This window comes from Fistularia commersonii, chromosome 8 (assembly GCF_037954325.1).
Source record: "Fistularia commersonii isolate RoL2024-O1a breed Wild chromosome 8, RoL_Fcom_v1.0, whole genome shotgun sequence".
Lineage (NCBI taxonomy): Eukaryota > Metazoa > Chordata > Actinopteri > Syngnathiformes > Fistulariidae > Fistularia > Fistularia commersonii.
This window is the reverse complement of record NC_141291.1, coordinates 15,811,305-15,835,765: the sequence shown is the minus strand read 5'-3', so window position 1 is coordinate 15,835,765 and position 24,461 is coordinate 15,811,305. Positions and strand designations below refer to the sequence as shown.

The 24,461-nt window shown below is 38.8% G+C and overlaps 1 protein-coding gene across 3 annotated transcripts in view; it reads left to right on the top strand.

Annotated features, from left to right (window-relative positions):
- Positions 1-24,461, top strand: part of ctnnd2a (catenin (cadherin-associated protein), delta 2a) — a 282,667-nt gene that overhangs the window by 231,072 nt on the left and 27,134 nt on the right. For all 3 annotated transcript variants that reach the window (XM_086151388.1, XM_086151386.1, XM_086151387.1), the window contains exons 16-19: positions 6,208-6,325; positions 8,823-9,005; positions 15,214-15,387; positions 17,917-18,067. In XM_086151388.1, the coding sequence (XP_086007514.1) occupies positions 6,208-6,325; positions 8,823-9,005; positions 15,214-15,387; positions 17,917-18,067 (626 nt within the window). The remainder of the gene's footprint in view (positions 1-6,207; positions 6,326-8,822; positions 9,006-15,213; positions 15,388-17,916; positions 18,068-24,461) is intronic.

The window sequence follows — 24,461 nt, the reverse complement described above, 5'->3', positions numbered from 1 at the left end:
GTCAATTCCCTCCTTCTCAAGCTATCACTTTTCTCCACTGGCTCTTAAGCTGTCTTCTCACTTTAACAAGTCTATCGATGTCTTGTTGACTCCAAGATCTAACAACTCCACCCTGTGGTTTCTTCCTTTTGTCATCAACACCAAACCCTTTTCCCTACCATAGTCATAAATGAGGTCTCCTATCTTCTCCAACTTGCTCTCAGTAGTCCCTTTAAGCCAAATCCCTATCAACATTTTCACAAACATATAACGCCGTACTGGGATCAATACCAAGACGGATTTGCACACACAGACCAGGCCCATGTGAACCCTCCAAACAACCAGGAAAGATTCACAAACAGAACCACCCCCAGGTAACTTCCACATGAACCTCAGCTCATGTGATCCGACACGTTTCACTCCTTTGTCTAGCTTTACCTTTTCACATTACAATCCAGGTAATCCCACCAAAATTGCTCCTTTGTCCCCAACAAACGACAAACTCATCAGCATAACAACCCCTGTAGATCTAGTTTCTGCCGATCAACTCCTAAATTTCCATAACAAGTCACCATGACCTAGACCCGCCCGAACATTGGTTGTTCAGAAATTCCCCACTGGCCATTTGAACTGAAGAAGCTTCTCGGGTGGCGGGGTTAAACATCTTCAAGTCAAGAAATTCAAGTCCAGTTTCCACAATAAGATTTCGACATGTATTCACCCTGACATGGATGACTGAGAACCTCCTCAGACATAATAATATCTTCGCACTTCCCACTTCTTCTGTTCTGCAACACCTGGAAACTTAACTCTGGGCTTCTGAATGCTAATCCTCTCCCTCTTTGGCTGGCTGGCCTCTCTGTCTGCCTCTGTGGGAGGACTTGCCTCAAGATCAGGGGTGCTGATGTTTTGCGAACTATGGGTTACTTCCTGTCACTGGACTTCACCTGACTGATTTGATATAATTCTTAAGAAATATTTATCAATGCAAGGTCCCATTGCTCCTGATACAAAGCCCTTCTTACTTCCTTGATGGAATCTAAGGTCCTCTACTTTCTGCCAGCCACACAAACAAACCTGTTGCTTCTTCCCATCTACACCTGAACTACTTTTTAAGAAATACACAAACACACACACTCTCATGCACATGTTATACCCCTAATTCAAAAGCTATTTTTGGAATAAAACTTGCAAATGATAATGTCAGATTGCTTTACTAGATACGGAAAAGGGAGATAGATGTCAAAGGCTGCGGAAAACTTTAATTGCCTCTAGTTGGACTTCTGTGTGCTGAAGCTAAGTAACTCTCCTATATTTTAGCCATTCCATTTTGCATTTTGCTATACTTTTGATGAGAGTGCCACTGCAGCAATCAAATTTTTTGTAGAATGTTTTATTAATCTTCTTAACCATAGCTCATTACACTTAGCCTGGGTTTCTCTAAAGCATTATTTATTTCATGTGCAAGATATTTCCGCTCCTCATGCTTGTAAAGCCTGGGAAATCTGTCTCTTCATATACAAAGTATTTCCTCTACTTATCTGCAACTAAAGTAACAACTGTTAAATTCAGAACGGGATGCTCAATCAAGTACAGTGTCTTTTTGCGTCATAGGTAATTATTCAATGAACCAGACTAATGAGCTAGGCTGAATTAATGAGTATCATTGGATATGATGGTGTTTAAGCCTGTAATGGGCTAGTTCAATTGTAGAGATTACAGCTTAGAATATTCATTGGCATTGTCATACACATCCAGATTCAGCGAAAAGCATCGTTTTGATGCTGTAATGGCCTCTTTTTGTTTGAGTATTCAGTAAATGCTCAGATATTATCATCATTGATGGATGATGAAACCTGCCATCTGATCCGCTCCTTGCTCTCTGATCCCACTCTCTATCTAGATTTTTTTGTAAATATCCTATGCTTTTATTGTCCTTTGATTGGATAGTTCAAAAAAAAATATTGAAACCAAAATAAATGCAGTTTGAAGGTTTTATGTCACCATCCTCTCATCTTTTACCACTTCTCCCGGGTCAGGTTGCGGCCAAAGCAAAGAGACCCAGACTTCCCTCTCCATGGCCCCTTCTTCCAATCCCTCCATGTATTTCATTTTCCACCAATGAAATTCTGAATTTTTTGTATCAGTACTATAACCAGCTGTAATATTGATTTATGGGTAAACTATTGCCAAACCAGTACCAGAGCCAGATAGGTTGTACCTATTTAAAGGTCACAGCAAATTGGCACAGATGGAAAAAAAAAACAATTAACAGGAGGACATAGACAGTGGACAGTGGAGTAGTTATATCCAGCCTTGTGAGAAGATCTTAGACCATAAAAAGTAGACAATTTGAGTTATTTTCTCTTGGAAACAAAATGAACGGATCATATAAACCACCAGATTTTTTACTTGTAGTCTAGGAAACACATGGAGGATCAATATGAACCCAACTGATCCGAGTAAATCTAAACTGGTCATATAAAATGTATACCAATACATTTGATATTTTTTTGAAATATTCCATTGGGACAATAGATTAATGACAATTTTTAGAGGAAAATAAAACTGAACCCATGTTCTGTTAACCAAATGTGTAACCACAGGTTTGTGTGTCTAAAGTTATGAAATCCTGTCATTTATGTCACCATTATAGCCAAATGTCAGCATTGGAAGATGAAGCAATGCTTCAACTCGTTTTTCTCCTTTTTTATTTGACAATTCTATATAGATACAAGATGAAGATATTTTTCTTTTGCAAAACCTTAATATAAATTTTAAAGAAAAAAAACAAAGCAAACAAACATCTGTTTAGTGTGTTATTCAACCAATCCTGCCCTTGGTGCTGAAACATTAGCCAAAGTAAAATGTTTTCACTACATATGGACTTAACAGAGAACCATTTCGCCACAAAGGAGCTTTTTCACGATGTTCTTGTTTGCGCATTAGTATTCAAAGCTGGTGAGAGTGACTTGACCTTCTCTTAGACGCGAGTAGCACTGAACGTTAAGTTTTAATTGAGTTCTTGTGTCTTCCTTTCTCTCCCTCTCATCTCTTTCTAATCAGTAAAATAAATGACTGACCTCATGTTATAGACTAGTGAAACAGCTGTGATCACTTAATTATGTCAATGTGATGGATGAACTTATTCATTCATACAATAACTGTCTGCGTGTGCACATTTCTATTTTCTCGGTTATTTGATTGTCTGACATTTAACCTTTGAAATAAAGCTATTTAAAGTCATGTTATCAAACTATACAAATTGGTTTGTTAATTCTTTTGATTTCTTCATGGCAACTTATCTGCTCTTCCAACCTCTTTCCCGTGAATGACTTTTGTTGAAGTTGAATGAATAGCTGTCGACAAATAAAACAGATTTAAGATAAGATAATACTTTATTGATCCTCCAAAGGGGAAATTTGTCACAGCAGGACAGAGGACAGGTAGCAGCGGCATTAGCCATAGCTATAACAATAGATATGAATATAAATACAAAAGAGACAATTAAAAGGGCAAAAGCAACGACAAGGTTAAAAATTGATAACAGAATGACAGAATGCTGTGCATGTAGTTATGTAGGGACATGAAATGTGTGAATGACATTATTGGCAGTACAGTTTTGAGGTAGTGGTAGCACAGATGCACCTCTAACCGGTCAGGGTTGTGTGCTCTCCACAAAGGAGCGCCTGAAGCGTTCGGTTCTGCACCGGGTTGGGATGAGCCATCGGCTGAATTAGCTCCCCATCGACCACAGCTCGTCGTGCGGGGGTGGGAAGGATTATCAATGATTTGTCCTTTGCCTTCGCCACAGCCACCAATTCAAGATTGTCCAAGTTTGGCAGCACCACTGAGCAGGTTTTGCCTCACCAGCTTGTTGAGCCTATTGACCTCGCCGTCCCTGGCTCCGCCCCACCAGCACACAATAGCAAACTGGAGCGCGCTGGCAACCATAGACTGGCAGAAGGTCTTGAGGAGCATGCTACAGGCACCAGATGACCTCAGTCTCCTCAGAAAGAACATCCGGCTCTGACCTTTCCTGTAGAGACTATTTGTGTTATGTGACCAGTCCAGTTTGTAGTTACTGTGGACCTTAAGGTACTTGGAGGAGTGCACTATCTCCACCTCCTCACCCTGCATGGTGATTGGTATAGGTCTCCTCTGATTCTTCCTTAAGTTCCCTACCACTTCCTTGGTACTGGAGAGTGCTGTAAATAATATAAAAAGATCTGTCTGTATCTATTTACATTTCTGCTCCTTCTAAAAAGCTGCAGACAAGAGGTGTGAAAAAAAGCATTGCAGTTCTATTTATAATTCTTGGAAAAAATAATGTTTTTGATCAGACAACTGAACTGAACATGCTGAAAAGATATATTTAGAAATCAGCTCAAAAGCAATTGTGATATGGCCTTTTTTTCCACTTGGAAAAATACCAATTGACTTTTTGGGGTTTGCAAGCAGCATTGTGATTATTTGCACTGATAAGTGGTTTTAGGCCGTATACTATATGATTCATCCCAACTTTCTCTTTTTGTCTGAAAATTATACATACCTGTGTGTGTGTGTGTGTGTGTGTGTGTGTGTACATATATATATATATATATATATATATATATACGGAGAGAGAGAGAGAGAGAGAGAGAGAGAGAGAGAGAGAGCATGGTGGTGCAGTGGTTAGCACTTCTGCTTTTACAGCAAGAATGCCCCTGGTTTCATCCCAAACGGGGGCCTTACTGTGTGCAGTTGGCATGTTCTTCCGATGTCTGCTTGGATTTTCTCTGGGGTCTCCTGTTTCCTTCCACTATCCTAACTACCTAACACATGCAGTAAGTTAGTTGGAGAACCCTAATTGCCCAGATGTGTGAATGAAAGAGTGAATAATTCTGAAATAAATAAATCTGCACATGTGGCCCTGTGATTGACTGGCAATTGGTCTAAGGTGATCTGCCTATCAAATAATGTCAGCTAGGATTGGCTCCAGCACCCCATGAACCTGTGCAGGATAGACAGTATGGATAATGATTTAATGAATATACTGGATATATACATACAAAACCACACACACACACACACACGAACACTAACACATATATGTACAGGACTGTCTCAGAAAATTAGAATATTGTGATAAAGTTCTTTTTCTTCTGTAATGCAATTAAAAAAAACAAAAATTACTTTTACATGATATTCTAATATTTTGAGATTGGATTTCTGAGTTTTCTTAAGATGTAACCCATAATCAGCAGTATCAAAAAAATAAAAGGCTTGCAATATTACAGTTGATTTGTAATGAATCCAGAATGTATATGACAGTTTTGTGTTTGTAATTGCATTCCAGAAGATATAGAACCTTATCACAATATTCTAATTTTCTGAGACAGTCCTGTATGTGAGTGCGCTATACTCTTTGAAAGCAATAATAAATCCTGACAATTTTTTGGTAAATTCAGTCGGAATCACTAGTAAATGCTGCAACATGTAAGAATATTGTGTTCATGCACAACTATTTTGGATAGAAAGCACTTTTAAAATGTTGCATTCTGTGAACACAAACATGTAAACGTTACAGAGATCAGTCAGAGTTTGGTGCTATGTATATTTGTAGCAAACACTTCTGTATGAAAAAGTTACCAAATCCCCCCAACCGCAGCACACTGCACCTTGACTTCAGTAAAATTCAGCTCTTTATCTCATGCATCACTTTGGCAAACCTGCTAATAATAAATGGAACAATGCTGTCAAATTATCAAAGCAATGTTGGTACGAGGATTCGCTCTGAAGTTCAGCTACCAACTGTCTTACTTCAAAGCCTTTTTTTTCTTCTTCCTCTGTTTTTGGACTAAAGTCAAGTGTTTTAAATTGAAACAGCCTTCAGGGCATAGATTGAGACGTATCCAGAATTTTAATGCTCCCCTTTTCAATTGTTTAGTTTAGGGAGAACTGCCAGTTTCATCAGTATTGTCTTTCAGTCACTCGTGCTCTCTCTCTCCTCTTCCTTCTCTCTCTATCTTTCTCCCCAACACACACACAAATGCATTCATACATGCATCCACTAACTCTGTGAATTTGTCTATCTCTTTACTTGTGTCTTAATAGCTTTGCTCCCTGTCAAATGGCCTTTTTTATTGTCTTTTTTTCCCTTTCTTATCCTATTTTGCAAACACTGTCATATACTATATTAACAGTAACCTCCTGAGCAGTTTTTGTTTATGTGTGAATGTCTTGCAGGAATGTAAGCTCTGCAGGTGAGGAGGCAAGACGACGGATGAGGGAGTGTGACGGCCTCACAGACGCTCTACTCTATGTCATCCAGACATCCCTGGGTAGTAGTGAGATTGACAGCAAGGTGTGTGACTTTTTTTTTGTCAATCTTCAAACCTGAGCACTGTGTTTTGGACTGTAATTTATTATCTTTATTGCTTACTGGATCAGTAAATTTTTCCATTAATTTCAAACATTTAAGATTAATCTGTGACTGCTTCAAGTACTTTCATTCAAGATAAACTTTAAATGGTATTATCCTGTTTGTCTTCCCTTCTCTATTCACTTCTTATTTGCACTGGAAGCAGAGGAAATTGTCACGCAGCAAGTCTGTATCAAACTAAATTATGATGATGCTGAGAAATGGACGCAGCTTTTACAGTACATCAATATATTGCAACCTTTATTATGAAAGTTGTCTTGAAAGCACCCAGGTGGGTTTATTCTGACTTGCAGTTTGAGGACACGTTCTTGTTGACTTTGAGTGTATATGTTTGGGTCAGTCAATATAATATAAACAGCGTTTTGGCTGGCTGAATTTTCAAGGTCCCCCTTGTTTTCCAGCCTCTGTAAATGGCCTTCCTTAATCACTGTTTATCCGTCCGCCTCCCTCTACCATCTGACCGCAGTCACCAGAGGAGCATAGCTGTCGCTTCAATAATAAAGACTGAGTGGCAGGTGAAGTAGCAAGTGGTTACTAGTCCAATAGTGATAAACATGAGCCAGAGGTTCATTTTGGTTTCTGTCAGCTCCATTCATCTTCGACTGGCTTCCTCCTGCTGTCCGCTAACTTGGCTGTTTGGCTGTCTAACTAATTAACTCCACTTTGCCACAGTTTAATGTATTTCTATTCGAGATATTCATTCTTTAAAATGAGAGTGCTTTTTTCAGCTCCTGAGTGTAAAATTATCTTTGATTTATTTCAATGAACTTGTACTGGTGCAATCAATACCATTACTTTCTCACATTTTCAGTCACATGATTTCCATTTTGATAAAAAAAAACTATTAGCCATCCTTCCTGCTTTACTGTCCCAAATTCCAGACAAAAACACATGAGATCTGAGGAATATTCCTTGTACATAATGTGAAATGTGAAAACGTGTGATAGTCAGTTGTCCTATTTAATACAATCCAAAGATTGCTACAGTTTGAGGAATTGTGTTTCAGGGATTCGAGACAATTTTGAATGGTTTTACAGAGTGAGTGCACAGGTAAAAGCCCATCAAAATGAAGTTATGTTAAATAACGGCACAAGACCAAATAGGCTAAGAGCCTCACTGATTATATTATGTTGATATTTAACAGCTTGAAAGAAACATGTTTGTGCTGCAGGAAGTGCAATGCCATGTCTATTTTAGTTTCTCATGGGAGTTTAATGTGAATGCCGATTTTATATATATATGTGTGTGTGTGTGTGTGTGTGTGTGTGTGTGTGTGTGTGCGTATATACAGGTTTAATAAACACCTTCTGGTGCAACCTTGATGATGCCCACCATCATCAGTGATATAACCCTGGACAAAACATACCAAAGAATTGTGTCCTTTCATTTCTAAAACTTTTCGGCTTTCATAGCCCCAGATAAAAGTGAAATAACAAATCCAAAAACAAAATGTCACAGTAAATTAGTAATAATATGTAACTTCTCCTACATCGTCCAATAATAGAATGTGAATTTCAGACATGGATATAGCTCAGTGAAGTGAGACGTTGTGTTTGTTGCATCTCGAGATTCTGTTTATTTACGCTCCTTGGTTGTTTTTGAGGAAACTAGTGGTCAGACAGAAAGAAGATTGATGATTTGTCTGTAATTTCCACTTTGTTGACTCAAGGACTCCTCTCTGAAGAGTTACTAAACACATTCCCATGTACTCAAGCAAGTACACATCGAAGCATAGACATGTATTGCAGAAGTGCATGGACACGGTCTCCTGCTGGTTGATGTGCCTGGAAACTTGTTGTTTAATGGGGTGTGACACGTTTTATCAGCCTTGTCATTTTCCTCATTTACCTGACTTTCTAATCTTATTTGAAAGTCAGAACCAACAAAATACAGATGCAGTTACCAATGACTTTATATATCCTGTTTTTCATTCATGTCTGCCATTTCATAGCTCCTTAAATAATATGGCAAATGTTCAGAAAGAAAATTTGTAGTGTTGTTACTGTTTTGTTTTCTGTATTCATCAAAAATTCTGATTGGAGGGCTTGTCATTACAACCAGATAACTGTTGGTCTAAATGTACAGAGAGACAAGTGAACTTGTTGCAGCAGTTTATAGGTGACTGCTTGAATGCCGATTCACACGTCGCATTCTGCTTTTTTTTTCCATTATAAACCAGTAACGCCACATCTGTAGGGTCCTTCTCAATGGAGTGGATAGTGAGTCTTTTTAAAGTAAACATTCATGTCTCGCTTATCCTGTCCGCCTTGCTTACACAAAGGCGTTGAAAGCCAAACTGGGATGCCATTAATTTGCTTCCTCTCATGTTTATCTCATTGAATGGCAACAAAACATAAGTCCTTCTCCTTCAATATTGATTTCATAGAATCTAATTTGTTTCCTTGATGTTCCCTCACAGACTGTAGAGAACTGTGTTTGCATTCTGAGAAACCTGTCGTATCGTCTGGCTGCCGAAACATCCCATGGCCAGCAGGGGGGGTTGGAAGAGCTCGACGGCCTCCTCTGTGACAGCAACGGCCGTGATGGAGAGAGTTCTGGCTGCTGGGGCAAGAAGAAGAAGAAAAAGAAGGGTGCCGACCAGGTAAAAAAACAGAAAGAAACAACAATGCAAAGACAGGGATCACACTGGATACGTGTATAGTTTCAAAAAAATCAACAAAAGTATCCATTGTGAGCTACAACTTGTTACATACTGATGAAGGCAATACTTTTCCTTCAATGCCTAACTTTTGTGATTTGGAAGGTTTGGAAACAGCTGCCAGTTAGAAATTGCCCGAGGAGGCTGTTAGGCTCAGTTATGAGTCATTTAAAGCTGTAACTTATGTATGAAGATATATGCAGCCAATAGCCATTGTTTATTAACTCAAATATTCCAAAAAAAATGCTTTAATTTCTCACTAAATCTGTGTCGAATGCACAGGAAGGTAAAAGGAAAAGATGGCTTCAACGAGGAAGCAAGAAGACAATTGAGATGAAGGACGTGGTATATAATGGATAGTGGTATTAGTTGAATTGAAAAACATCCACTTCCTTTTTAATGTAGGGAACAATAAACCACTTTTTTTACATTTTCCCTATTATACTTTAACAGGAACTTTATGTTTGCTAAAAAGCCTACTGTGTTTAATTTTTTCTTTGTTTACTCCTGCTCACCGCTGTCTACTTCTGGTATATGTTTCTTTCAAGCTAATAAATTAAATATAAGTGAAAATTGGGGAGTAAAAAAAGGAAAAAGAAGTCTCAGCTGACCTGCACACATTGCAATTGATTAACAAGTTGAAGCAAAAAGTAGATTTTTTTTTCTTTTTCCAACCCATTTGAATCAATCACAATTTCAGTTTCAATTGACATTGTTTCTTGGCTGGCATGAGCACAGACTAACAATTTATCTATTACATTAAGTAGTTTGAGAGAAATGTAAGTTTGTTTCAGAAATTGCCTTATTTCCTATAAAAAGGAAAATACTTTTAAATTGTACTAATATATATATATATTCCTGCAGTTATATTCATTGGTAGTTTTTGCTGCTGAAAGGCAAGGCTTCTACCTTCTATTTACCAACCCCTATCTCTTTTTCATTGTAGCAACAACCTGGTTTTCACAAATTATTGTTGATTTAAAGTTTTTACATCAACTAGAGCAAGAATATATACTACAGCCAAAAGTATTCGCTCACCTATCCAAATTATCAGAATCAGATGTTCCAATCACTTCCATGACCACAGGTGTATAAAATCAAGCATCTAGGCATGCAGATGTTTTTACAAACATTTGTGAAAGAAGGGTTCACTCTCAGAAGCTCAGTGAACCCCAGGGTGGAAGTGTGATAGAATGTCACCTTTGCAACAAATCAAGTCGTGAAATATCCTCGCTCCTAAATATTCCACAGTCAACTGTCAGCTGTATTCTCAGAACATGCAAGTGTTTGGGAACGGCATCAACTTAACCACGAAATGATAGGCCATGTAAACTGATGGAGCAGGGTCAGTGGATACTGACGGTCATAGTGCGAAGAGGTCGCCAACTTTCTGCAGAGTCAATTGCTATAGGCCTCGACACCTCATGTGACCTTCAGATTAGCTCAAGAATAGAGAGAGCTTCATAGAATGGGTTTCCATGGCCGAGCAGCTGCATCCATACCACATATCACCAAGAGCAATACAGAGCGTCGGATGCAGTGGTGTAAAGTACGCAGGCACTGAACTCTCGAGCAGTGGAGACACATTCTCTGAAGCGACAAATCATACTTCTACATCTGGCAATCTGATGGACGAATATGGGTTTGGCAGTTGCTAGGAGAGCGGTACTTGTCTGACTGTAGTGTGCCAAATGTGAAGTTTGGTGGAGGGGGGATTATGGTGTGTTGTCTTTCAGGATTTGGGCTTTGCCCCTCAATTACAGTGAAAGGAGCTCTGAAATATTCAGCATACCAAGACATTTTGTACAATTCCATTCTCCCAACTTTGTGCAAACAGTTTGGAGCTGGGCCCTACATTTTCCAACATGACTGTGCACCAGTGCACAAAGCAAGTTCCATAAAGACATGGATGACAGAGTCTGGTGTGGATGAGCTAGACAAGTCTGCACAGAGTCCCGATCTCTACCCGATAGAACACCCAAAGGTGTTCTATCAGATAGAGGCTGAGAGCCAGGCCTTCTTGTCCAACATCAGTGTGTGACCCCACAAATGTGCTTCTGGAAGAATGGTCAAAAATCCCCATAGACACACTCCTGAACCTTGTGAACAGCCTTCCCAGAAGAGTTGAAGCTGTTATAGCTCCAGTGGTTTGACTAGAGTTATATTGAATGCTATGGATTAGGAAGGGGATGTCACTTAAGTTCATATGCAAGTCAAGGCAGATGAGAGAATACTTTTGGCCATATAATGTACTTTGGCAAGGAGGAAACAAAGCCACATTTTAATTGTGGGAAGTATGTAGAAATGATATTCAGAGGATATATATATGCATGTTTTACAGGGGTTACCGTGGCTTTTGAAAAGACTCCCTCGTGATTGCCGATTCAAAATTGCATATAGACCATGCTTGTAAGATTAAATGTTGTCTAAATAACTATTGTGTGTCTTGGACAAAACTATGCCACAGATCAACATTCACTTTGCCTAAAACAAAATACCCTGCAGGTTTAGCTTGGCTCAGGGGAGAATAGAGTACATGTGGTTGTTATTTATTTTCTGACAGACAAAAAAGCAGAGACTGAGAGGCCATAAGAGTATAATATAGTCTCTCAATTGTTTCTTTGAGGTCAGATAGTCTTGGAGCCAGAAAGAGAGTTGAATACAGTGAGCAGTATTCTGAAACACAGATGTTTGCTGGTCAGAATTTCCCATATGAAAATGTACAAAATGGAAAAAAAAACTAATATTTCAGAAAGGCCAAATGGGGCTCCTTCTTCAGTTTGATGGCATCCCTCACTGCTGGGGTCTACCTGCGGGTTCGAGGGTTGTCGCCCCGACAGGCGCCGACCACCTTGCACCCACAGCAGCGATGTTCCCAGAAGACCCTCACATTACTTTTGGGTCTGCCAGGTCTGACCGGCATCCTCCCCCACCATTAGAGCCAGCTCACCACCAGGTGGTGATCAGTTTACAGCAATGACAATGTTTAAAAAATACGAATTAGCCTACAGATGTTGCACCACATAAACTAAAAATACAATTCTAATGTCACCTATATATACATATAAAAAAGATGAGATTAATTCTGTTATTTATAAGTAATATTTACAAGTGTTTGATATAGTTCTTTGAAGAATATGAATCAATAATTTACATTGCACGGTATGTGGATATTTATGTAACTCTTCCCCAGGCAAAAGAAAGCACAGTTTTGGTTGATATATTTACATGCTCCATATTATGGGAAGTATTAGATTTTGTGATCAGTGGATTTATATATAGATGCATTACAACCGTGCACATACACATGTACATGCGCACGCACACGCATATATTCACATGCACCCCACAGTATCCACTGTGGAGTTTACATCTAGAAAAGGGGAGTAAGGGAATCAGTTGAGCGAAACAGAGTAAGTCGAAAAGAATAAGAGATAGAATAGGAACATCGGGGGGGGGGGGGGGGGGGGGGGGGTCAATGGGGAAAATTGAAGGTAAGCAAGAAAGAAAGGCAGAGAGAAGTCACAAGGGGGAATCAAACGAAGAGGAAAAAAAGAAGGACATGATAAAAATGTGAAAGCAGAAAAGGAAAAGCCCATAACTGAATAATAGAAGAGGGGAAATTGAGATAGTTCTTAGTCTGTCTGTGAGAAATTAGTGTTGGTAAGTCACTCAACAAAGAGGTTTAAACATCAAGGAGCTCTTATATTGAGGATGGGGAGGGGAAGAGGTGTGAAGCTTGGAGTGTATGCACAAAGAGGAGGAAAGAAAGTTCAATTACAGGGCCTCTTCAGATATGGAATTAGCTTGCATCTTGGTTGACCTCATCATGAGAGGATGGCTCAAAGTAACACCTTTGGTTAAAAATCCTTTTCACATTAGTCTGTTGTGTCCAATTGCCATATGATGGTATTTCATGGTATTCATGCAAATAAACTTTATCCAGAGGTGGCAGCGACAAACACACCAGTCCCACTTCCCCACCCAGCATGCAAATGAAGTGAACTACAATATTATCTATCAAAATCATATTTTAACCATGATGCAGTGGGTTATTGTATTTTGCTACTTTTCACTTTTATGTGGATTATGCCAATTCTCTTGCAACATTCACACTTAAAATCTGTCATGAAATACTTAATATTTTAGGTGATGTGACTGATAAATCTTTTTTCAGGATGATAAGAATGTGTTTTTCCAATAGAAATCAACAGTAGTACCATTGAGCACTTAAAGCTCATAGCTTGTCATGCAACACTGCCATTTTGGGCATTGTCAAGCATACCAGAAGAGGAAAGCTGCAAGGTCTTACTAGCGAGGCACCTGCTTGAACCCATCATTTCACCTCTTTTCCACACTCTCCGTTGCTCAGGACTGTTGAGCTCAAGTACCTGAAATCCTCCAACTTCTTTCCTCTACCTATTCTCTGCTCTCACTACAGATTACAATGTCATCTGCAAACATCATGGTCCATGGAGATTCCTGTCTAACCTCATCTGTCAGACTGTCCATCACCACTGTAAACAAGAAGGGGCCCAGAGCTGATCATTGATAAAGTTCCACCTCCATCTTCAACTTCTCTGTTAACCCCTAGAGCACACCACACCACTGTCTCACAGCTAGCATACATGTCCTGCTCCAGTCAATCATACTTCTCCGCCACTTCAGTATTCCTCATACAATACCAGAGTTCCTCTCTTGGCACCCTGTCATACGCTTTTTCTACGTCCACAAAAACACACTGCAGCTCCCTCTGGCCTTCTCTGTACTTCTCTATTAGCATTCTCCAAGCAAATACTGCATATGTAGTACTCTTTCTAGGCATGAAGCCATACTGCTGTTCACAAATGCTGACTTCTGCTCTCAGTCTACTTTCCACTGCTCCTTCCCATAACTTCATTGTATGGCTCATCAACTTTATCCCTCTATAATTGCCGCAATTCTGCAATCCCTCTTGTTTTTAAAAATGGGCACCATCACATCCTTCTCCATTCCTCAGGCATCTTCTTACTGTAAGATCCTTTTGAATGATCTATGAAGAAACTACCGTTGCCTCTCCTAGACACTTCCACATCACTTTTAATAATTTCTCCTACTTTGTGGTGTAGAATAGTCACCTCTTCTACCCATCCCTCTCTTTCATTTTTCTCATTCATCAGCTCTTCAAAGTACTCTTTCCATCTTCCCATCAATCTTCTAGCATCTGTCAGTACATTTCCCTCTGTATCCTCTGTGTCCATTACAGCAGATCCTGTGATCACCTGGATCTGCTGTACAACCTTTCAATCTCTATTTCTCTGATTCTCTTGCATTTCCTCTTCTCTCTCTGCTTCCAAACATGCCTTCCTCCTCTCCTTCTTCAACACACAGTAGACCAATTTCCACTGTTAACCTGTAGGTCATCGGTACCAATCACGATCGTTGTTAACCTGGGCTTCGACCGATCTGGAATCAGATTATGACTGATTCGCATGTTTGGTTTTAGCAAAAGTTTTACGCCGGATGCCTTTCGTGATGCAACCCTCTGCATTTATCTGGGCTTGGGACCGTCTCAGGGAGACACTGGCCCGTTCCACTCTGTCCAAGTGGACAAGCCAAATAATATTTTGGACTATTTTGGACTATTTTGGACATTGGACTGTCAGTGGCCACATATAATGTGGAATATGTCTTTCCTTTTAGTCGGTTCCCCACCCCCACTAATTGTGCACTCAGCACAGCAATGAGAAGACTTTTTGATCTGAAAGGCTCTCAACAATTAGCTGCAAGGTGAGACAAATTTAACTTTGAACTGATAGATCAATGCAGAAATGCCTTTTTTTGCATTGCAAGAAAAAAGACAAATATTGTTTGGTTTAATGGACCCATAGTTTCTTGCAAGGGACATTCCTTTAAGGTTTTCATTGTTTTCATTGTTTTTTTGGTGTGTGAGCAACCATAAGAGCAAGACCATTTGGTTTCATCGTAACAGACTAATATATCTAAAATCAAAATCAGGCGAGAGATGGCACAGTTTGTTTGTTTGTTTGTTTCGTTTTTGGGCGACCAACTGCTTTTAAACCTTTGACACTGTAATTTTGAAACTGTCACCTATTCTTCATAAAAATCTGATATCACTGAAATCAATTACTTTTATTCTCTCCTCTCACAGTGGGATGGTGTAGGCCCCTTTCCAGACACAGTCGAGCCCCCCAAAGGGGTTCAGATGCTCTGGCATCCCACCATTGTCAAGCCCTACCTCACCCTGTTGTCTGAATGTTCAAATCCTGACACCTTGGAGGGAGCAGCCGGAGCTCTGCAGAATCTAGCTGCAGGCAGTTGGAAGGTAACAAACTCATGATTGAGATGTTTCTCAACAGTTCTTGCATTCATTGAACTTAACCCTTGCTACAACAAAACAATCTGTCAAACCTCTTGTCGAAATCTTCTTGTTGTGGCAACTGGACTTGAATTGCTTCACTTGAAGACGTTTCAGTTCAAAACTGTAGAAGCCTCTCAGATGAGGGCCACAACAAAGAGATTTGAACAAGATTTCACTTTGACCTGGATGACTGAGAACTTCCACAGACAATCTGTCAAAGCAACCCCTGGGTTTCATTATCAGTTACAGGGAACGCATAGTCTCTCTTATTCCAAAAGTGTGAAGCAAATGTAGACCTATGCAGTTTATTCACAAGAACCTAAAAATCTATCTATGCGATTACATTATGATTTGGAACAGCATTGTACAAAATTGTATTAAGGTAAATCTATGTACATATATACTCGATGAATGTATATACACAGTGGCATGACGTTCATAAAATCACAGTCTTTAGCCAAAAATTTCCGCACCATATTCTTCAATGCATCTTCAATCCAAATGTACTTGCTGATCAATAGAGTCACTGGCCATGATACAGTGGCCATAGGGGCTGGTACCCGATAAAGTAAGCATAATCTTCAAATATCTTCCGTCATTTTAAACTACTAGTTGGAGTGTATTTTGTTTATTACGGATGCTTTATGAATCAACAAAGAGTGTATTTATTTTCTTCTTTGTACTTCTTATGATTATTTTGAATACTTGCAATAAATGGAATACAAAATAAAAATGCAAATAGCTGGGAGAAATGTGTATTTGTTAAATGTTCTATTTTGAATCCCACAATTTGATGCCTTCTGTGGGTTCCGATATTGTAATGTGTTTTAACATAAGGGCTCCAACTGTGGACACACCAGGGAGCTCACCAATTGAATGATGAAAGCGGCTCTATTGTAACAATGCATGAGCCATGCGGTTATATCGGACATCATTGGTTAGCAGCATTAGCCTTGAGGGAGATGGATTAAGGGCAAAAGGCAGAAGCTATATGGCCATAACCTTTGGATGACCCTGAAATGACATAACGGAGGAAGTGTATAAAATCCTGCTGCTTGCCAAAAACCTTTGAGTATTGCAAATGAAAATCAACTGGTCAAAGAACTCTCAGTCAAAAGGTTATGTACATTTTTCTTTTTGTTTGTTTGGTTTGGTTTGTTTTTTTTCCTGAATTAGTAAATTTGCTCTCTAGACAGGGTGAGGCGGGACAGCCCTGTGAATGTGGGTGGGAAGTGTATGTGTTGGAATTGGGTGTTTGGATTGTTTCCATTGGTGGTGGAATTGACATAGCATGAAAGATGGAAGAAGAGGCTTCTGGAAGTCAAGGGAGGAGGAGGAAATGGGTATCAGGTGGTCCTCAGGAAATCACATTTTCTATTTTGGGGGCTGAGAGCATGCCTGATGGTGAATGTGAGTGCTTTGTTGTGTCTTGTCTGTAAGCCTTCTCTCCCGACTCAGAGTAGCTCTGCCAACATTTTCATTTTTCAAGGAGATGTGTTGGCATACTGGTGGCACACTCGGGTCTATGCTCACTAAGCTCTTGGCTCAGACGTATGATAATTATCCCAGGATGAATTATTTCTTAAAACTATTTTGTTAACCAATTTCCCTACCTTGGTTTCTAGAAATATAATGAATAAATCAATGATACAATGCTTCGGTAATTATTTTTTGGAAACCTTAATTTATTTCATTTATTCCATTCCATTTCTGGGTATTATTTCGCCTATCAATAGGATTCTCATTGACACACGAGAGAGAATCACTTCACCCACTTCGGGTCAAGTATGTCATTTAAGTCTTGATTGCTACCGAGGGGGACAGAGTGATCTCAAAGGTCAAAAACCTTCTCTGTAGCTCATATAATTCTCCCTCTTATACTATATAGCTTGTAAGTCGCATCTTCTCTAATATTACCCGTGAATATTGCATAGCTCACTTGACCTCATCCATGGTAATACATTTCATGCTTTTCCTTTCACTTATTTTGAACACTACCACTGCTCTAACAAACTGGTACCCAAGATACATTAGAACATCTCAAAGCAATGGTATGATCACTGTTTAAGGTCAGTTGAATATCTTTTTGATAAAAATGTTCTTGAATGATAAAAAGAAACCCTTATTCCAAATGAACTGCAATACAGTGTGCCTGCTGGTAGGAGCAAAAAAAAGTAATCATGCTAGTGAGTGCTTGGCTTCATAACTCCCTTTGGATGCTCAGGGAGCACAGAAGTCCACGAAAGGGCTGCTTGGGGCAGTAATAAGAACTCTAATAATTGGTGTTACCGTTATAATGTAAAATGGCTACCCAGTCCCAATATTCAGGAGTGGTTTCAAGACAATTCTCTTTTATCATAATCATTTAGATCCTGCCAATTCAAAAGAACTTGTAGAAATAGAAAAAAATATTAATCTAAAAAAAGAGTACACATTAAACAAAAAAATGGTTTGTAAGGTATAGATCTCTGTCCTGCTTTATCTCTCTCCCAGTGGTCAGTTTATATCCGGGCTGCTGTACGCAAGGAGAAAGGCCTTCCCATCCTGGTGGAATTACTGAGGATAGACAACGACAAGGTGGTATGTGCTGTGGCCACCGCCCTCAGAAATATGGCCCTGGACATAAGAAACAAGGAGCTCATTGGTGAGTGATGAAGCCTTTTCATTTCAAGTCTTTGTGTTCAAATCATCCAGCACCTACTCCTGTTTCTTAGACGTAATATGATGATGGCCCACTTTGTCAACTGCAATGATGTACAGGGGCGCTGTGGGATTCACATCGTTCACAGAGAGTGTTAATTCCGACATTTAACCAAACAGAAACAAGGACCACGTCTATATGAAAAGTAGAGTATTAAAATGTTAACTGGTATGACAGGTGTTGACATAATGGAAATGCACTGCACTCTTCATCTGTCATAAATAAGTATTGCACAAAGGAGGAAGTGTCAGTTTAGGCAACCATTCTTATTACTGAGTAAAATCATTTGACACAATTAATTGTTGGAGAAGCTGACAATCAATCTAAGGGAGGATGGAGAACATAAATAAGATGTCAATGATGAAGCTGGATGGAGACAGATTGAATGATCAGATCAAACGCAAGTATTGAATTGAAAAGCTCATAGCACATAGTGATGAACCTCTGTTTAAATATTTGGCTGCCAACACTACCATGTTTAAGGACCTGGGACCAGCTACAAAAACATGTGCGTGTGTGGGTGTGTGTCGTTTTGCATGCATGTGTGTATGGCCATTTGCATGCTTGTGTCCTTGTCAGTCTTTCTCTCTAGTATCTCTTGATTATCACAGCTTCCTAATGGGCTCAGTGGTTTCTATAGCAACCCCTACAGCCCTCCAATCCAAGACTAAGGGTTGAAGTGTCTCTTGTTTTGCTACAGGTGTATGAGACAACAAGAATTGTTGCTGGCAAAGCTCAACTTACTTATATACTGTTATGGTCTGGCTGTCATTTTGTGATTTTAAATACTAGAAATAAGATGCGTTCACACGGTCCATTTAAGATTTTACTAGAATTAACAATTTTGTGACAGAATGACACATACATTTATAATTGGCAAGAATAAAGATATTAGCCACTTTCTTTCTTCTTGCCTTACTTTTATTATGTTGTTATTTTTTACATTTTTATATTTGGTTGAAGATTTTGGTTGATGGGTAGTAAAAGGAAAACTATGTGCCCAAAGGGAAGAGACAAAACCATCATTTTCATGAGTTTGAAATAATTATCAATATAGAGTATTTATACTTGGCCCTTTGCAAACCTCTATGTGCACAAAACTATAATAGTGATTGCCAAGGTGTAAGGCATGGCCCCGTTGTCTCATGGGACGCAGTTTTGTGGTTATTGATCCCTCAAGGGATAAATTGAACAAAAAACACTGGGGTAAAGATGGCATTTTCTTCAAAACATATTTACACAACATAGATAGTTAATAGGGTTTGGTTTAGTGGTTGGATTTAAATGTACCTCCAGTTCTGCAAACACTGAGCTGTTTTTATTGCACACAGTAAATATTATAGTGCATTACAGAGTTTAATTATTTCCAATATGTAATGTCTATATCTGTGTTTTCCTTTTATCTTATACATTCCATAACTGTAATTTTCCAACCAGACATTTGAATATTACATTTGAAAAAGGGAGAATTTGTCATTCAAAAATGCATCACAGTTCTTTGTGTCACAGTTTGATCAGACATTCCAAGAGACCTTTTAAAATGAGAACAATGATTTGCTCTAATTGCCTGCTAATTGATTCCTAATCAATTTGTACTTAAAGGTTTTGTACGGTCATTAGCTTCTCAAAAAATAAGAGCAATAAGTTATGCAGAGAGATAACAGTGACAGAGAAAACATACAGGCTGACATTTAATTGAACAATATAATTAGTAAGTAAACTCAAAGTGAAAACTAATGCATATTTATTTTTCCATTTACATTTGAAAGCTTAATTCAATCATTTGGTTGAAATGCTATTTCATTCCAGCTTGTCATTATCTCTGTGTTGTTCAGACAGTAAGATAGAGATTAGAAAAATAAAAATAAATACTAAATAATAATAAGTAAATGAATGAATAAAAAACACACAATACATGAGACTGGAGAAAATTGCCATCAAGCAATACAGTTATTGAAAAGAGGGTTACTTATCCTTCCAGACATACTGTATGATAAACATAGTTGTTGATTACCTAAACCTTGGTTTGGGTTTCTCATCAACTTTTTATCAAATAATCCAACTAGCCAAAGGTTATAACCACAAACATCTGAAATTGTTGGTAATGGATGTCGATATGAAGTGATAATCTCTCTTCAATAGACAAGCCATTGAAATTCAAAAGGCCAGGGAATATATTTCTCATTTGCATTTCCTGGCAACCTTTTCACAGTTCAGAGATTGGATACAGGCCAACCAATAATAATTAAACAGCTACCTTCAACTGCCAACGTGTTAACAGAATAAATGGTCATCATAAATTCAATAGAAGCTCACTAGTTCACTCCTTTGAACTGTTGAGACTGTCAAGCAGTAAATGGGACAGAGAGTGATGGAGATAAAGAGGGGCTTAGAGATGCTGAGAGAAAATGTAGCTTTGAATAAGAAATCTGTCACTGGCAAGCTTTTGCTCGGGGCAAGGTGCTGGTTGATGTGTGTATCGATGAGAAAAAGGCCAGACACCACAAGACCCATTTGGCCCTTGTTCACAAACATTAAGTGCCACAGTGACATGGTGTAACTGTCTTTTTTCTGTACTACAAAAACTACTGTAAAAAAAAATGAACAATAGAATTCTATTTTTTTTTTTTTTCCCAAAAAAACCCTCAACTCAACAAGGAATTTAATGTCACCATTCCTAGGTCCTTCTCAATGTCATCATTGTAGTAGCCCTTGAAAATGTTACTGGGAACCTGTAATTTGAGGCAGAAAATTAAATATTTTTTTCGAAATCCATGTGGCAGAGCCTTAACAACCATTAGTACCGTTAAGTTTGGCAGCTTCGCTGTAGCACAGTATTTTGCATGAAAACCCAGGAGATACTGCAGAGATGAGAATTTTCTTTGGCAAACAATAACTTCAGTGTCAAACCCCTTGAAAAATAATGTATGATCGTATGGCAGTGATACAGCAAAGCTAGGCACAAGGATGAATTGTATGAATAAAAAGAGAAATAAAGATGAAATGGTAAAGTGGAAAGCAGTGACAGCTAAGGATCTAACCACATATGCTCATTCTCCAATTTCTTTTTGGGGAGATTTTGTGGCATATTATTGTCACTTACATTCATTCCTCTCATCTGGTAGTGCTTTTGTCGCTCTCCTTTATTTTAGCTGCCTTCATAGTTTTCTTTTATTTGCATATTGTTCTGTAAGTCTATGTAACAAAAAAAGGAGTCAGATTCACTTGTACTTCTGTCAGAACAGGTCTTCCCTGTTTACATACAGATGATAATTTGATTCACATGAATTCAGAGCAGTAAGTGAATGCCAAAGAGTCACAGCGTTATTTGAAATGTAGCAGATTTTTGCCAAGGTTCTGTCATGCAGCACTAGCAAATTAATGTGAAACAAAAGTTAATAAAAATGTGATTAACCCAGAACCTACATGAATTTGAGAATTGTCATTCAAGACACTTAATGACTTCTACACTGATTATGTTCTTGCGGCTTATAATTAAAAATTAGGTGTACGTTTTTCCCAGTAAGAAATGTAACTCAATTCCTAAAATTAACAATTGTACTTTAAACTAATCCACCCACAAAGGTCACTGTATTTGTTCTATTAGTGGATCTGCCTTAGCACATACACTATCTTAGTCCTATTAGAATAAAGTGTATATTCCTGCACATTCTTGCCACGGGTCATCCTCACATAAGCTCGAACAGGTTCTATTAATGATCAAGATCGTCTCCAGCATCCAACTTTTTTCATACAAACCTAGATATTGCATGTGTTCGTGTTGTTGCCAGGTACAACAGCTTCCATTGGACATACACAACCTTTTCTCAAGGCACCACAGTGTTGCCACATACAAATCCCAAGTCTTTTCTTGACACTCCACCCCTCATATTGACTTAAGCTCCCCTCCCACCCCCATCCCCATAATTTTCGCTTCATAATACACCGCCCACCATGCAGTCTTCCAATAATATCCCTCTTCCTCGCAAATTGTTATTCCACACCCACATGGCTCTGTCTCTCTCCTGTGTTATTTCAGACATGAGCTCATAAAGCTCTCCCTCATAGTCTCCCATTCATTAGTGCTAAGGGAGTGTTACTGTGGAAACCAGTGCAGTGTGCCACAGGGATTTCACTAATTGCATGATTGCAAATGAATATTTGAGAATTAGAGGTGAAGCACTGTTATATGCACATGCAAATGAGGTGTGGAAAACTTGCAGTGCTGAGGTCTTTGATCTTGTAATTTTGTTTGCACATTCTGACACACATACGTGACAACCTTTCATTGAGTAGATGAAGTTCGGAGAGTTGCATAACACTATTTCTGCTTGACCAAGCTTGTCTGTCTAATGCTTTACTTTTCATTGTAAGAGTAAACAGCTTTTGAAGGCCAGCTTTTTCCGATGATTCCTTTAGTTGACATATTTTTTTGAGTCCCTGTTGCAGCTGTGAAAATTTCACCTTCAGGATGCCGCTTTCGTGTTTGAGGGTCTGGTGCATCTTTTATCAGCAGCCTTTGATTTTGTAGGAACTTCTTTGTGCTGGGCTGATAGATAGACAAGTAAAAACAAGGACCTATAAAAAGAAATACAGAAATACATTGAAAAAGTGAAACAGTGCTGTGAAAAGTCCTCTCTCAGTCAGTTTCTTCCCTCAGACACACTACCCAGCCTTGCTGTATTGATGCCACAAGAGAGAAAGAGAATTATAGGCTCTTCTACAGAAGTTATTTGTGGATGAGAATTTCACTTCCAACTTCTAGTTCGGTCTTGAAGAAAAGCACCATTAAATATTAAAAACAAGGGATAACCCTCGAGTGTGACGATAAATACTTAGAAATGCTTAGATATCAATGCCTTGATAATAAATCAAGTAAAATATTAAGGAATCTTCAATCGATGAAATTGAGCAAATCGCGTTTGAAATCCTGTGCAGTATACAGTTCTTAAAGTATAATGTGTTTGAATGCATGCTGTATGTTTGCGTGTGTGAATCTATAAGTCCTCCAGCTAGTCAATGAGAGAAAATATTCTTCAGTGAAGCCACAGTTCCATCACAGGGGAGAAAACATCTCTGCTTTCTTTCACACTCGGTGTGAGGAGAGGCGGGTATGTTGAAGAAAGACAGTTATACTCCTCTGCAGTTTACGCTGTAAACCTGTCACCCATAGACATCAAAGAGAGACACTCAGATAAAGTGTGTGGTATGAAAAGCACTGAACACGAGGAAGCAGAATATTTTATAATGGCAAAAGCCTAGGTATGCTCTTTTCCAATATACCTCAATTTCTGGCCTCTTTAAACCCTGTTGTGTCTCGTCTTTTTATACTATGCATTTCATCCTCATCTAATTTATTTATCAAAGTGTTTATTTATGTATAAGTTGAACTTAAAGGGGTCTTATATTCCATTCTTGCTGATATATATGGAAACTCATATCAGTTGTGACTTTATGGAAGTGGTGATGATTATTTACGGCAGTCTCAATGGGATTTGTAGTTTCGGTTGTTTGTCACAGCCTTGCAATGAGGCCATAATCATCAACACCATGATACATTAGAATTCATTTCTTTAACGTTACTAAATATAGTGTCAAGAGCAATGATGTTTGAGATTCCGCAAAATGTGTGTCGTGGTAGAATTCCCTTCGGGATTTCATTGGCTGATACTCTAAAAAGTCCTATAAAAGCGATGGTTTCAATGGAGAATTATTCCCAGAGAAAAAAAAAAAGCAATATCTGTTGCGGTAAATCTGCCACCACCCTGATAATGTGAGCGCCACGTTATTGCAGCTTAGTTTCCATGTTCACAATTTAAAACTTTCCAGCTGACAACTTCTGCATGCCTATGTTAAGGCAATAGGCTCTCATTTTATCAGAAATTTTAATTCAGTGCAAAGTTTGATGCTTTATATAATAGTAAATGTCCTTAAGCCCCCCTAAGGGATCAAGACCCAGTCAATGATAACTATGCCATCATCCCCACTGCCACCACCAATCAAGCCATTTCATCTATTCCAACATTTCCCTGAGACAATTACCTCCAATTTTACTTCAATAACACTCCTCCTTTTCCATCGCCAAACAAGCAAATTGCTCCATTGTTGAGGGTAATTGGATATCTTGAAATCAAATCAGCCATTCAGGCTCTGATGAAGCACCCACTTCTCAGTGGGAGTTAGTGACACATGAAGAACATATTACCAGTTGTGCCTCCCAGGTGAAGATGGCTATAGTTTATAGAAAGAGTTGTGTAATATAGGCTCATTTGGCTGTGCAATGATTAGCCTGTTTCATTCCTCAAGGACATGTTCCTGATCAACCATTTTTTTTTTG